Source organism: Malaclemys terrapin, chromosome 1 (assembly GCF_027887155.1).
Source record: "Malaclemys terrapin pileata isolate rMalTer1 chromosome 1, rMalTer1.hap1, whole genome shotgun sequence".
Lineage (NCBI taxonomy): Eukaryota > Metazoa > Chordata > Testudines > Emydidae > Malaclemys > Malaclemys terrapin.
The window spans coordinates 81,964,274-81,978,668 of NC_071505.1; the positions used below are offsets into that span (position 1 = coordinate 81,964,274).

Here is a 14,395-nt window from a genome sequence, read left to right on the forward strand (position 1 = left end):
CCGCTCGGCCGGGGCCGGTGCCTGTGCCTGTGCCCCGGGGCCCAAGCCGAGCTGGAGCCGCCGGGGCCGGGGTGGGCCGGGGCTGGCGCCCCAGGGCCCAAGCCGAGCCAGGTCGGACTGAGCCGCGCCTCCTTGTGCCCCCCCCCCGCCCCAGTTTACCTGCTGCCTGCCTGTCTGTTTCAGGCGTCCTGCGAACATCTGATTTGTGGGAAGCAGGGGAGGGGGAGGAGCAGAGGGGTGGAGCGTTCAGGGGAGGGGGCGGAGTTGGGGCGGGGACTTTGGAAAAGGGGCGGAGTTGGGGGCGGGGAAGGGGCGGAGTTGGGGTGGGGGCAGGGCCCCTTGGAGTGTCCTCTTTTTTCTTATTTTAAAAAATGGTAACCCTAGCTTAATCTAGATGAATGATCAGAATCAATTTATCTTAGGCAAGAAACTCTATTCTGAGATTTATCTGTGACTGTTCTAGGTGGAAAGCGGTTGCTAAATAATTATTGCAAGGGAATGAACATACTAAAGGAGAGAGTCTACTTACTACCTGCTATTGATATATTGCAAAACTAAAGTAGGGCCTATTTTGCAGGAATGAAGAGTTATGGGCCAGGTCCTCAGTTGCTGTAAATAGGTGCAGTTCCAGTGAAGTTAGTAGAGCTGTGTCCATTTACACCAGCTAAGGATCTGGCTTTGTATCTTTACTTACTGAGCAGCTGCAGTAAGTTCAGAGCTGTACAAACAGGAAAACACAGTCCTTTCCCCAAGGAGCTTGCACTCTAAAACATTTAAATAAAATCCAGACAGAACATAGAGGCATGAATTTAGCAGTCACAGCTGTACTCAAAGTGGAAGAAATCTAGATGTAAATTATAGAACATGTATAAGTAATTTCATGCAAAGGGTCATAAACAGGATACATTACAAGATGAGGTGGTTGTAACACAGTCTAAATTAATCCAGGAGACATCTGGGTTTGTTTGTGAAAGTGAAGGAGATTGAGGAGTATAGACTAAAGCAGAAAAGGATTTAAGAACTGGAGAGAGCAACCATGTTGGACAGGATGGTCTTTTCTGGGTAAATTTCTTGTGTTCTTATGGATCTTGGAAGTTGTGACCGGTGCCCTAGGGGCGGCCACACTGAGATTGCTTAATTAGGGCAAATTGCAAAGAATGGGGCAGACAATCCCCAAAACTGGTGGTTATTCTAATACTTAGATTCACTGAGCCAGCAACAGAAAAGCTTCTACAATACCTTACTGGTTACCCAGAAGCCAAAAATACAGTTCTCTTAAAGCAACCCAGCTTTGAGCTTCCACCCAGACAGCTTAGTCAAATATGATGAGGATTAGTGAAAACCTTTTTCATCGTATATAAAAAGTGTTTTCAGGTCAATGAATATTTCAGATCTTACCCAAATACACATTTACAGCCAGTTCTTATTAACTAAACTAAAATTTATGAAAAAAGAAAAGAGAGTGAGTACTGGTTAAAAGATCATTATACATACAGATATGAATAAAGTTCTAAGGTCAGTTCATAGTAGAGATGGTGAGCTTCAGAGTTGTAAAAAGTTCTTTCAGAATTAGTTCTATAAGTTATAGTCCAATGTCAGGGTGACCCAGTTTGGAGCTGGGGACCTCAGTCTTGCAACTCAAACTTCCCCGATGAAGCTTAAGCAGATCTGAGATGATAGGATCAGGGTCTAGGGTTCTTTTTATAGTTATCTAGCAGCCTCTTGACAGCGTGCAGTCCTTGGGTGAACAATAGTGTCTTCGACGTAACCTCCTATGTCCTAAGAACCACCAGTGATTAGCTTCATGGATTAATAAAAGGCAATTGCCCATCTCCTACCATTGAAGTTTGTAGAAACTACCTGTAAAAGAGAAATAAAGTCAATGATATTACAACATTCACAGTTTACCTAAATATTAACATATCCTTTTGATCTTTGAATTAACAGAATACAGGGATAGACAGGAACCATTTGGTTACACTGTCAACCTCAAACACAATCATTATCTACTAATATGTCTCTAAAGGTTGAATCTGGGTCAATTAGCCTGCTAGTTGTGTAACCCTTTCTGGCCCTATGTCACAGAAATGTTCTGGAATAGAGGAACACAGAAGGGAGGAGAAGTATGACTAATGAAGCATAGAGGAAGCTCCAACTGTAAATACATTTTTAGGGCTGACTCAAGATTGGTTTTACTTATGAAAGGAAAAGCCTGGGAAGACCCTGCACTACTATAACCCATTTAGTCACAGTGGAAGAAGTAAAAGGGCTGGTTAAAAAACTAAATGCTTGTGAAAAAAGGATGAAAGAAACAGCAGCTGCACCCCAAAGGGAGGGGACAAGATAGGAAATAGGCTGTAAAAGAGTGAAGGCAATTTTTTTGTTTTGATGGCCCACCAAACCTTTCATCATCCATGTAAGCTTAATATTATAGTGCCCCTCCATCTAGCAAGGAGAATTGGGGTGATGTTTTCTCAAACTTGTTAGGACTGCTTCTTCAGTCAGAAAGAGAGGATGCTAAAGAATGGCACCACTCATCTACTAGTATATAAGTTAAAATAAAACTCAGTCACTATAGTGTTTCAATGTCTAGGTAGTTCCTCCTTCCTTCCAGGGTCTAACTTTGCAGCTTCTGCAAGACACCTGGAGTAGCTTGTCTTCCTTTCACTCTTGCCAGGGGTGAAAGTAAAATTAAGCTCTTACCGGTATGGGGCTAGCTCTGCCCCCTGCTGCCCAGGAAGGGGTGGGGCCTTGGGTGGAAGGGGTGGGGCTGGGGTCAGCGTCCCCCAGCCAGCCCATCTGCACTGCCTGGCCCGCGCCACTTGGGGCTCCAGTGGCGGTTTAAAGAGCCCGGGACTCCGGCCGCGGTAGCAGCAACCGGAGCCCCGGGCCCTTTTAAATTGCGGCCCCGAGGGGCGCAAAAGGGGCAACGACATTAACACGCTGCCGTGGCAGCGCTTTAAAGTCAGTGGTACGGGCCGGTACTGGCGGCCACTTTTTACCAGTACACTGTACCGGCCTGTACCACCTTACTTTCACCTCTGACTCCTGCACAACATGCCCTGAAAAAATCATGATGGTCCCAGAAATCCAATCTTGGAACAGTTGGTGACCTCCTTGCTCCTCAGTCTTAACTAAAATTCACTGTATGGGCTAATGGTTCAAGTTTGTCTTCCTTTGATCTGCTACAAAAATGAAAGGTCAATTAACTTTTTTTCTTCAAATGCTTGCAATCATATGATTTCCTTATTTAAAACAGAGCACCATTGTACAGAAGTCTCATGCCTAAACTGAGTACTTTACATTTCTGTACTGATGCATCACAATCTCTCTGTGTTTTCCAACCACTTGAAAAAAGAGATATATATTTTTTAATATCAAAGTTAATAAAGTTTTTTTTTCCTAAATGTGCTTTCTACAAACTAATTGAAAGTAACTAATTTAAGTAACAGGAAACTATTTTAATTGAGAGTGGATTTACATTGTAGAAAAATATTCTCTCCATCGGAGGAGGGCCTTATCACTGGACTTGACTTGGCGTGCTCTGTCACAGATTCACTCTGTGAATGTGGGAAGTCATGTCATTTTTCTAAAATCCCCAGTTGTAAAATGGGAAGGATAATGCTTCCCATCTCCCATCCTTTGTCTGTTTATGACCAGACCTTCCAAGGGAGCTAGTTAGGTTCCTGTCTTTGATGAAGCTCCATACAGGTGTAGGGATCTGCCTGTGAGGAACAGCGTCCAGGTTTGCTGTTTTAGATTGTAAGCCATTTCAGGCAGGGAATGTCTCTGACTTAGGCCTGGTCTACACTGCGGGGGGGATCGACCTAAGATACGCAACTTCAGCTACGAGAATAGCATAGCTGAAATTGACATATCTTAGTTCGACTTATCTCGCGTCCTCAGGGCGCAAGATCGACTGCCACCGCTCCCCCGTCGACTCCACTTCCGCCTCTCGCCACGGTGGAGCTGGAGTCGATGGCAGAGCGATCAGGGATCGATTTATAGCTTCTACACTAGATGCGATAAATCAATCCCCGATAGATCGATCACTACCCGCCGATCTGGGTAGTGAAGACGTACCCTATGTGTTTCTAAAACATGTACACAATGGAGCCCTCATCTTGGTTGGGGTCTCTGGAGGGCCCTATAATACGCTTAATAATAAATTGTACATTTTTTTGCATGATATAAAAATAATTTTCTAAAATGATATTGCCCTACATTTTCTTATGCTGGAGTTGCCCAGGCATTTCCATAAATTTATATAGTTTTACCACTCAGTTTCAACAAAGAATTGTGGGTGATGCTTGGAATTGAAATGACCACAGATACGTTTTGTTTAGATAGGGTTACCATATGTCCGGATTTTCCCGGACATGTCCGGCTTTTTGGGCCTCAAATCCCCGTCCGGGGGGAAATCCCAAAAAGCCGAACATGTCCGGGAAAATAGGGACATGCGGGTCTGGGGGTGCTGGGCCGGGGGCCGGGCCGGGCCCGGAGGTGTGGGGCCGGGGGTGCTGGGCCAGCGGTGCTGGGCCGGGGGCTGAGGGCCGGGCCGGCGGTGCTGGGCCGGGGGCCGGCGGTGCTGGGCCGGGGGCCGGGGCCGAGGCCGGGGGCCAGTGGTGCTGGGCCGGGGGCCGGCGGTGCTGGGCGGGCTGGGGGTGCTCGGCCGGGGGCTGGCCCGGGGGCGGCACCCCAGGGCCCGAGCCGAGCTGAGCCAGGCTGGAGACGCCGGGGCCGGGGCCAGAGGGAGCCGCTCGGTTGGGGGGGGGGGGGGGCAGACTGGGCCGCGCCTCCTCCCCCCACACCCCTCCAACTTACCTGCTGCCTGCTTCAGGCTTCCCGCGAATCAAATGTTCGTGGGAAGCAGGGGAGGGGGCGGAGTTGAGGCGGGGACTTTGGGGAAGGGGTGGAGTTGGGGCAGGGGGCGTGGGCGGGGCTGGGGGCGGGGCCGGGGCCCCGTGGAGTGTCCTCTTTTTGGACACTCAAAATATGGTAACCCTAGTTTAGACATAGTGGGTCAAACACTGTTTTTTGTCTATATAGTATAAATCTTACACCAGTATTTTGGCCCAGCCTGTTAATAAAGTAATTAATTTGTTATTAAAATATGTCTATAATAATATTATATCTTAGTTACATCTTCACAGAGTTTTTTAATTTTTGTTATAGTATTTAGGGTTATATTTTCATCATGAAGACTGTTACTGGATCTAAATTAAATACGGAAACTTTAATTTTATGCATAACAAAGTTATGATGGAGAGGAAAGCAAGGGAATAAACTGTATTTAATGCCTACAATATCACAAATAGTATGGCACTTTCTAGTTCTTATGGTCTAGCAATATGTTAAGATTCAGCTTCCTTTACTGCAAAGCAGGAAACCAAAAAAGGAAGGGTGAAGCACTTCATTTTCTGGCAAGAGAAAAAACAACAATACCTATTTGTTTGACTCTATACCTGCTGTATCCTGGGTAACTACATTCATTAAAAGAGGCTACTGAACATATTTCAGGTCTGAAGCAGGGTTCCATGGACCCAGCTGAAGGCACACTGAGGATTGCATGGAGTGGGAGACAGTAATTCATAGTAGATCTGGACATTATAGACTTTAAAACAGCAGAGCGGCTTTGCAGCATAGTACAGCAGGGGTGGACATGTAGACAATTGGCCAGAGAAGTAGTACCAATAACAGGCTTCATATCTGGATAGATATCCACAGTGTATCAAGGAATAAATGGCTGTATCTGCTTTGATTCTTTCTTTCCCTCCCCGTTTATGTTAGTAATTGTTTATTTATTATTATATTTTATATATATGCAACTTATATTTGCATAAAAAGAAGCTAATCTATGATAAACTTACATATTCACTGGGTACTTGATTTTAGGTCAAATCTTTGTCCCATTGAAGTCAATGGCTAAACAGGCCAGATTGACAGAAGGACCGTCACATCTCTCTGTACATTTCCAAGAGTATATTGTGTTGACACGCTGTTGAGAATAGAAATACCTCCAAAAATTGTGGCCCATAAGGGGAGGGCATTTTAGAGAATTGTTGAATAATTTTGTCACATGTTCTTCTCTTGTCTGATTTTCAGCAAAAACTGTTATCACCGGTCAAAAAGTCACCAACCTTGATCCATTCTGATTTATCAGCTGTTTATGCTACTATAGTTTTTAACAAGACAGTTTTGTTTTTGGGAACAAAAAATGGACAGTTACTGAAGGTTAGTGGAATGTGGGATTTTTTTCCTAATCAATGTGTTTTAATGAGTAAATGTTTCCTGTGTTCTATTTTATACATTATATTGTAAATTAACATCATCATCTGGATATCTCTATATTCTGTTTTGTTTGCATTTTAAAGAACTTCAGTATTGTTACTTTCACTTTCTAAACATTCAAATGCACAATTATTGGTTTACAGTCCCTTGGTGACAGAGGAACACAGAGAACAAAATAACATCCAGATGAGATTATATGTCCTGCTTAAAATCCACAAATATATTTAGCCAATTAAATAATACCTATAGTCCTTAATTTATTGTTTGTACCACATTTAGTTAGCCTGTGTCTACCAGTGGATACCAAATATTATTAGATTTCTCTAGTTGTTTTTAAAAAAACACTTTTCTGTGTGTGGTTATCTGTCCATTAGGAACCAAGACCAGACTCATTTTATTAAGGCTACTGAACAGTTGACCTTTGCCTGTTTTGAATCAAAAACTTAGAAATGAAAGGCTTCCATCTCACTGTCAAACCCGGGAGGCAACTCTCTTTTATTTGAGATTTTTTTCCCCAGAGTTCTGTAACATTGCATTTCCTGTCTACACTGCAAAAGATTACTTTTTGTTTTTATTAAGCGCACAGCTGGAGTAGAGTAGAATACACTACGAAAAACTTTCTCCTGTTTGTTTCCAGGGTGCTGGAGACCAATTTTTGATAATTAAATAAAACTGAAGGCTTTCATGTTTCTATAGCTCAGTGGAGACCATGAACGCGTCTCTGTTGCTTAGCCTTGTTTGTGGAAATAAGAAATAAACTCAGGGCAAATTTTGTACTGATGTTAGTTTGCTGATTAATATAAACATTAAAATATCTTTGGATCCCCTACTCCTTTTACTTTTGTGAGAGAAGAGGCATAGAAACTTGTGGATTTGGGTTGGGTGAGATATGGAAGAGGAATAGCAACTCACAAGCATCCTCTCATCAACCCCAAAAGCCCCAGGGCAAAGCAACTCCTGTTACTGGAGACAGAGTCAGCAATAACTTGTGTAGGTTCCTTTTCATGCTGTGGAAACTCCCCCTTGAGGGGTGGTCCTGGGAAGCAGAGGTCTGGGGAGCCAAGTCCCGTACAGCATTACTCAGACAAGAGCTGTACTGTCAAGGGGCTACAGGGAGTATTGGGATTTGGGTGGCAGTGTGGAAGCATGGAGCCTCTACCCAGATAGTCTTTGCCTCTGGGAGTACCCATGGATTTAGGGGGCTGAACCTCTGCCATGAAGCAGGGTAGGGGCCACTCTCCATCTTTTGAGAGAAGAAGGCATAAGATCGGTCTACGTTAGTGGTCCCCAAACTGTGGGGCACACCCCCATAATGGGGTGTGGTGGAACATTTAGGGGGGGCGTGGTGGGACCACCCAGCCATGCTCTGCCCCCAGCTCTGCTCTGGCCCCACCCCCAGCTGTGGTCCCAGCTGCTGGCTGAGACTCTGCCCCTGGTTCTGCCCTCAGCCTCGGCCCCTGGCCTGGCCGCAACTCCACGTGCGGCTCCTGCTGCCAGCCCCAACTGCTGCGTGGCCAAGGCTCCGCTCCCAGCCCTGGCCCCACTCCCAGCTCCAGCCCTGGCCCTGGCCTCGGCCCCTGGCCCCCAGCCCAGCTGCAGCTCTGGCCTGAGCCTTGACTCCCTTATCCCTATCTTTGCCCTTCTTCCCCTGGGAGCCACGACTCAGCCCAGGTATGTCTCCTGGGCATGGACGGGTAAGGAGCGGCCCGATGTGAAAAGTTTGGGGACCACTGGTCTACATCTTAGACCTTAGTTCGTACTATAGACCCCTTCACCCTCCACTCTATCGATAGAAATTGTTACATACTTCATATCATATGGGCATATCTCTCTCTTCCTCCTCGTTTGATGTTGATTTCAGTTAGTTACTTAATACTGATAAAAATTACATTACTTACCCTACTCCAAGATCCAGATTCAGTACAAAATATATCTAGTTTCTATGCTACAGAAAATATGATCTGATGTTCTTGTCCTCCAACTTTCTGAATTATGAGAACCAGACACATTCTAAAGAAATCAGATCACAATAAGTCCTCTAAGTGGTCTAATGATGTAGCCACTGTCAGAGCATGGAAAGGATTTATGATTAAAATATAAACTGCCTTCTTGTTAATTAAGGGGTTTAGTGGATAATTTTACATCTCATGTTTTTAGGCTATTCTTAACGACAATATGGAACCGAACTGCCCAGAGATTTTGTATGAAATTGAAGAAGAATCTTCTGTTTTTCCCAAACTTGTACTTGACCCAGTGGATAGTGACTACATATATCTGGCATTTGCTAACAAGGTTGGTACAATACTAGGTAAAATGATTAAATGATTAACTGCTATCTTGAACACTTTAATACATTTTCTGTTATTGTATAAGTAGAGCTTTTCAATTGAATTACAATCAAACCTTGATTATCCAAACTGCAGTTAACCAAAGCTTGGCTGCATCCCCCAAAGTTTCGCTTTGGACCCGCAGAGCTCATAATAGGCACTTAAACCCATGATGACTTTTATGTTCTCCCATTGAGGGAGTACTCATATGATTAAAGTTAAACACATGGTTAAGTGTTCTGCTGGATCGAGACTAGAGTGTTTGAACCAGTCACGACTGAACACAAGCTGCATAGAAGACCTGCTGATGAACAAGTCTCATAAACACTGTGGGAACAAAGCGCTGAGCCAGTGGGCTAGTTCTCTATAATGTGCGGCGTTTGGTAGCAGGCATTGCAGTCAGTACTATTGAATTATGTTAACTCGAGATATGGGTTTGAAATCCTGGCCTTATTGAAGTCAATGGCAAAACTGCCATTAATTTTGGTGGGGCAGGATTTCACCCATGACCTTTATACCTTCCCTTACGATAAAGTCTCTTCAGTGCCAGTGAAAATCATATTTTTACCCTAAAATCTAGCAGAATGATTACAAATTGTTATAGACACCCCTTGACTTTCAAGGATGGAGAATCTCAAAGTGCAAAAGTTTACTGTTCTAAAAATAGGTCTAGATCTTTAGAAGAAAGAGCCTGATGTTCTTTAGTCTTGTTGGAAGAGCAAATTACTATGGAGAAACATTTAGGAATAAATACCTCTCCAAAACCTTGCTTAGGGGCTTAGCAAGATCTTTCATAAAAGGAGACTTCTGATCCTGAGTACAGACTTAAGTTTGTTAGTAAATTCCCCTAATGATCTGATCCTCTAATTATTTCAGACACCTTCAAATAAATTGGGTTCTTTTGTATATATTTCGAATAAGAGTTGATCGAGGGCCTGAGCAAAACCACAATAAACAAAAACAAACAATCTTAATGCCTGCAATACCATTTATAAGCAAATATTTTGAATCAGGAAAAAGTTTAGCATTTATAAATAATGTTCATAGTTTTCATTTAAATTATTTCATATTGAAAATGGTTAATTGGAATATTAGAGACAAATTTTCAAATATACATGCATCCACAATAACCTGTTTTTGCACACTAAAATGGAATTTTGAACACGTTTCATAATTCCATGCATTTGTACCAGTTTGCATGTGTAGTTACCCAATGCATACATGCAAATATCTATTTGCATGCAGAGATGCATTTTTTGCACATGCATTTTTGGATGCACACTCATTGCAACATTCAAATTTTTGATTTTTAAGAGGCAAAAATCCATTCTCTGCTAAACTAGAAGATTCATCATAAACATGCCCCTTTCTATTCTACATAATTCACTATGCTACTCCAGTATTTCTCCCGTATCCACTTATGGTAACATGGGATTTTTCAGAAGTTAGAACCTAATAGCTAGTTTTCCAGACTAAAATTTACCTTACTTTACGAGTTAACTAATGAGAAAACTCCATAGATATCCAGTGGATATCTATTTTTTTTTAAGTACATCACTTGCTTTCTGTAGATTTTTTTAAAGGCAAAGAATAAACATTCATTTTATGAGGTTCATGAAAAACTCAGGGCAAATTTTGTACTGATGTTAATTTGCTGATTAGTATAAATATTAAAATATCTTTGGATCCCCTACTCCCTTTTGCCCTTTTTGAGCAGAGCTAGTACGGTTCAGTGTAAGTTATTGCTTTCTGTATTTTTAGGTGAGAAGAATACAGGTTGCAAACTGCAATAAATATGGTTCCTGTAAAGAATGTTTATCTGCAAAGGATCCACACTGTGGATGGTGTCATTTAAGCAAAAGGTATTGTCTGATATTTTAGACTTTCATACAAAAACATAATTAAATGTTATTTTTTAATAATTCAGGGCTGTATTCAGAATATACTTAGGCCTGATGTACACTAGGAATTTATATCGATATAGCTATGTCTTTTAGAGGTGTGAAAAATTCACGCCCTGAGAGACATAGTCAAACTAGCCTTACCCTCCCCCCGTGTAGTCAGTGCTAGGGTGACAGAAAAATTCTTCGGTCAACCTAGATACCACCTCTTGTGGAGATGGATTACCTACACCAACAGGAGAACCTCATCCATCGGTGTAATGTCTACACTGAAATGCTACTGTGGCTCAGCTGCAGCAATGCTGCTGTGCCACTGTAGTGTTTTAAGAGTAGACAAGCCCTAAGTGTGTCTTCAGCTATAGGGAAATTTTTATGAAGCCCTCTAGCTATAAATATATGACATGTTTACTGTTACATGAGAAGGGGCTCCACGCCTTCCAGGGGCTGTGTTAACCTCTGGACATTTAGGATCTCCCGATGAAATGTATGTAGTACTGGTGAGAAGAGTGAATTCTTCTGTTTTAAAAAAATCACTTGTTGTATTAAATCATGAACAGGTATCTAGAGACCCTCTTTTTAATGCTAGGCATATTTTGTATGTGAAAATATAAATAAAGTCCTGAATCTCCTTCAGCAGTTAGGGTTCATTGTATTTGAATTCTTGTCTGATTCTCTATGCAAAATGTTAGGAAGATTTTTCTTCTAGGTCAGTAGGGAACAACTTCCTAAGCATCTCCCATTTTTGCCATTAGTTTTGTTGCTTTGTTTGAAGCTGCATGGGCAGGTCTGGCAGACTGCTGTAAATTTTAATCCCATCCGGTTTGTTTTGCGTTGATGTTAACAGACTGCTGTTGAAGACCCAGGCATAGGCGGATATTGGTGGAAAGTAATCAAGTATCTTTTAAGTTGTTTTATCCAAGTTGTCTTTTGCTGACCCAGAACAGAAGTTCCACCAAAACTATGTTGTTAATGGAGGATAGGTCCATCAGTATGGAGAATAGATCCGTCAATGGCTATTAGCCAAGATGGTCAGGGATGCAACCCCAGGCTCTGGGTGTCCTTAAATCTTTGATTGCCAGAAGCTTGGACTGGACAACAGGGAATGGATCACTCAGTATTTGCCAGGTTCTATTCATTGCCCATGCAGCATCTGGGATGGGCCACTACAGGGTACTGGGCTAGATGTGCCATTGGTCTGACCCAGCATGGCTGTTCCTGTTTTTATGTTCTTTTGTTATTTATGTTACCCTTATTGAGCTTTTCAGGTTTCAGGTTTTCTATGTGAGAAGTTACACATAGAATAGATGAGAGCTATTAATCAGTAAATCTCCTGTTAATGAAGGGGAGAGATATCACCAAAAGTTTCCATCTGTTGGAGAGAAAGAAAATCTGCATTTTTAAGAAACCAAATTACTGTAATATGCAACCTACTTAACACCCACACGATTTTTCAATATTAATGGATTTGTTTTTGCAAATTGAGGATGAAAAGTGAATTTTTAGAAAAAGAGGTGGAGATGTTTTTAACAAATGTTTTTATTTAAGTTTCTACATATACACTAAAAACAATATACTCTGTAATACATCTTTATCATGTGCCAGAACTACACTTGTTGTTGTCAGCAGATATTGTTCTTTGTACAATAATTTATCCTTATCTGCTCTTTTACTTAAGGATAAATGTTTGTCTTAAATACACTTTCCCTTTATTTGAATAAAACTTATTATCATCTCCTGATTTTAAAGGGATAAAATTATCAGTATTGATTTAAATGATGGTGTTCTGATGTGAAAATATGTACATCTTGTCACACCTGTATACATGAAACAAAAAAATTTTTTTCCTACTTTTTCATTAAATAAGGGCTAGTGCATACATTCCCTTCAGTCTGTCAAAACTTTTAATAACAAAATAGAGCATTTCATCTGGATCTGTATTTAATTTCCACATGTAAATCTGTGCTTAACTGAAGTATGTTGGAATGAATCCAACTGGAGGTGCTAATATTTTTTATGCATTTCATATAGGAAAAGAATACAACCTTGCCTCCATATTTATACCTGCCTCTGGAAATTTCCATTACATGCATCTGACAAAGTGGGCATTCACCCACGAAAGCTTAGGCTCCAATACTTCTGTTAGTCTTAAAGGTGCCACAGGACTCTCTCTTGCTTTTTACAGTTCCAGACTAACACGGCTACCCCTCTGATACTTAACACATCTCAGTTATTTTTCTTATTGAAGAGCAGCTTAATTTTCAAATGTACTGCGCACTTGCAGCTCCCCTGGACTTCAGTGGGAAATGAGTTGATCAGCACTTTTGAAATCAGGCCACATTTCTTCAGAAAGGGCTGTGCTTTTGCACCAGGAAACCAGCATATTGCAGCAAGACGATAAAGAGATGAAGTACAGTAAACCAAAATGACTTTTTGGTTAACACAGTGGTAAACTAGGTGAAGGTCCTTTATTAACTTAATCATACAGTAATGAATCTGTACATCTAGATATAGTGCTCTTCATGGTATATGAATGAAGTGATGCACATTGTAAAAAGGGATCTTTAACAGAATAAATATTTTGCTTGCTGGTAAAGATGCGACAAATTCTCAATTCTGCATCTGTCTGTACACAAATTCATGCATTTTGCAAATCTCATTGTGAAATTAATTGCAAATACTTAAACTGGACCATGCCACCTTGACTCTGTCAAATCTGCCACTCGCTCTCAGCCATTGCCAGATTCTGTCCTTCTAAACTTACTCCTGTCTTCAAGATTCCCAGTCATTCACATCAATTTCTTTGTGTCCTCCCTTCCCTCCACGTCCCAGCTCCCTCATTTACAGTACCACTGATCCAGTCCCAGCTCTCTGCCTCCATCATGACTGGGCTCCAGATACCCTCACCTGCTCACTTCTAATGCATAGCTCTTTCCCTCCCTAGTAATTTTCTGAATCTGAATGCTGATAGCTGTTAACTGTCTGCCAGATACCAGTAGCCACTTGTAAGTACCCAACGGATCAAAAAAATTATGTGGCTTTGTTAGATCCCAATTTATTATTTATACAGTATGGGCTAAGGCCATGTCTACACTACAAACTGCAGTCATTGCAAGTTATGTCAATGTATAGTTGTCAAAGTTTATGAGTAAACTTGGCTGCTTGTGTTGGTGCTGTGTGTACTCACCAGGAGTGCTTGTGTTTATGTAGTGTGGTGCACCACGGGTAGGTATCCCAGGTGGCCATTCACCCCCACCTGAGTCACTGCCTTTGGGGACATTTTCTCAGTGTTTTCTGGGATAGTAATGATTCGCCAGGCATTTTGGGAAGCTAGGTGTCAAGTTCCCAACATGCAAGTTTCTCCATTCCATAGTACCTTCCACGTTCCATAATTTTTATGACATTTTTTTTAAAATGCCACAAACTTGTGTGGTACTTTTCAGTGTCTGCTGTCTCTGACACAAGCAGGGAGCCCTCAGAGCTCAGCACTAGTCTCATGACCATTGCAAATAAAGAACGCTGACCTTCAGGAAGTACTGCAACAACCAAGATGAGGACGATGATGATGTCTCTGAGGAGAGTTTGTTGATGGACCTAGCAAAACAAAAGTTCCAGGTTGTTGGTGGTGTTCATGAGCAGCTGCAGATGGTGGAGCGCCACTTCTGGGCCCAAGAAACGAGCACTGACTGGTGGGATTGCATTGTAATGCAGGTATGGGATGATGAGCAGTGGCTGCAGAACTTTCAGATGCAAAAGGCCATGTTCCTGGATCTCTGTGCCAAGCTCTCCCCAGCCCTCCAGTGCAGAGACACCAGACTGAGAGATGCACCAACAGTAGAGAAGAGTGTGGTGATCATGCTCTGGAAGCTTGCAATACCA

At 42.2% G+C, this 14,395-nt stretch overlaps 1 protein-coding gene across 1 annotated transcript in view; it reads left to right on the plus strand.

Annotated features, from left to right (window-relative positions):
- PLXNC1 (plexin C1) overlaps nucleotides 1-14,395 on the plus strand; it is a 102,542-nt gene that overhangs the window by 9,323 nt on the left and 78,824 nt on the right. The window contains exons 2-4 of the mRNA XM_054028142.1: nucleotides 6,106-6,234; nucleotides 8,449-8,583; nucleotides 10,380-10,480. Of these exons, the coding sequence (XP_053884117.1) occupies nucleotides 6,106-6,234; nucleotides 8,449-8,583; nucleotides 10,380-10,480 (365 nt within the window). The remainder of the gene's footprint in view (nucleotides 1-6,105; nucleotides 6,235-8,448; nucleotides 8,584-10,379; nucleotides 10,481-14,395) is intronic.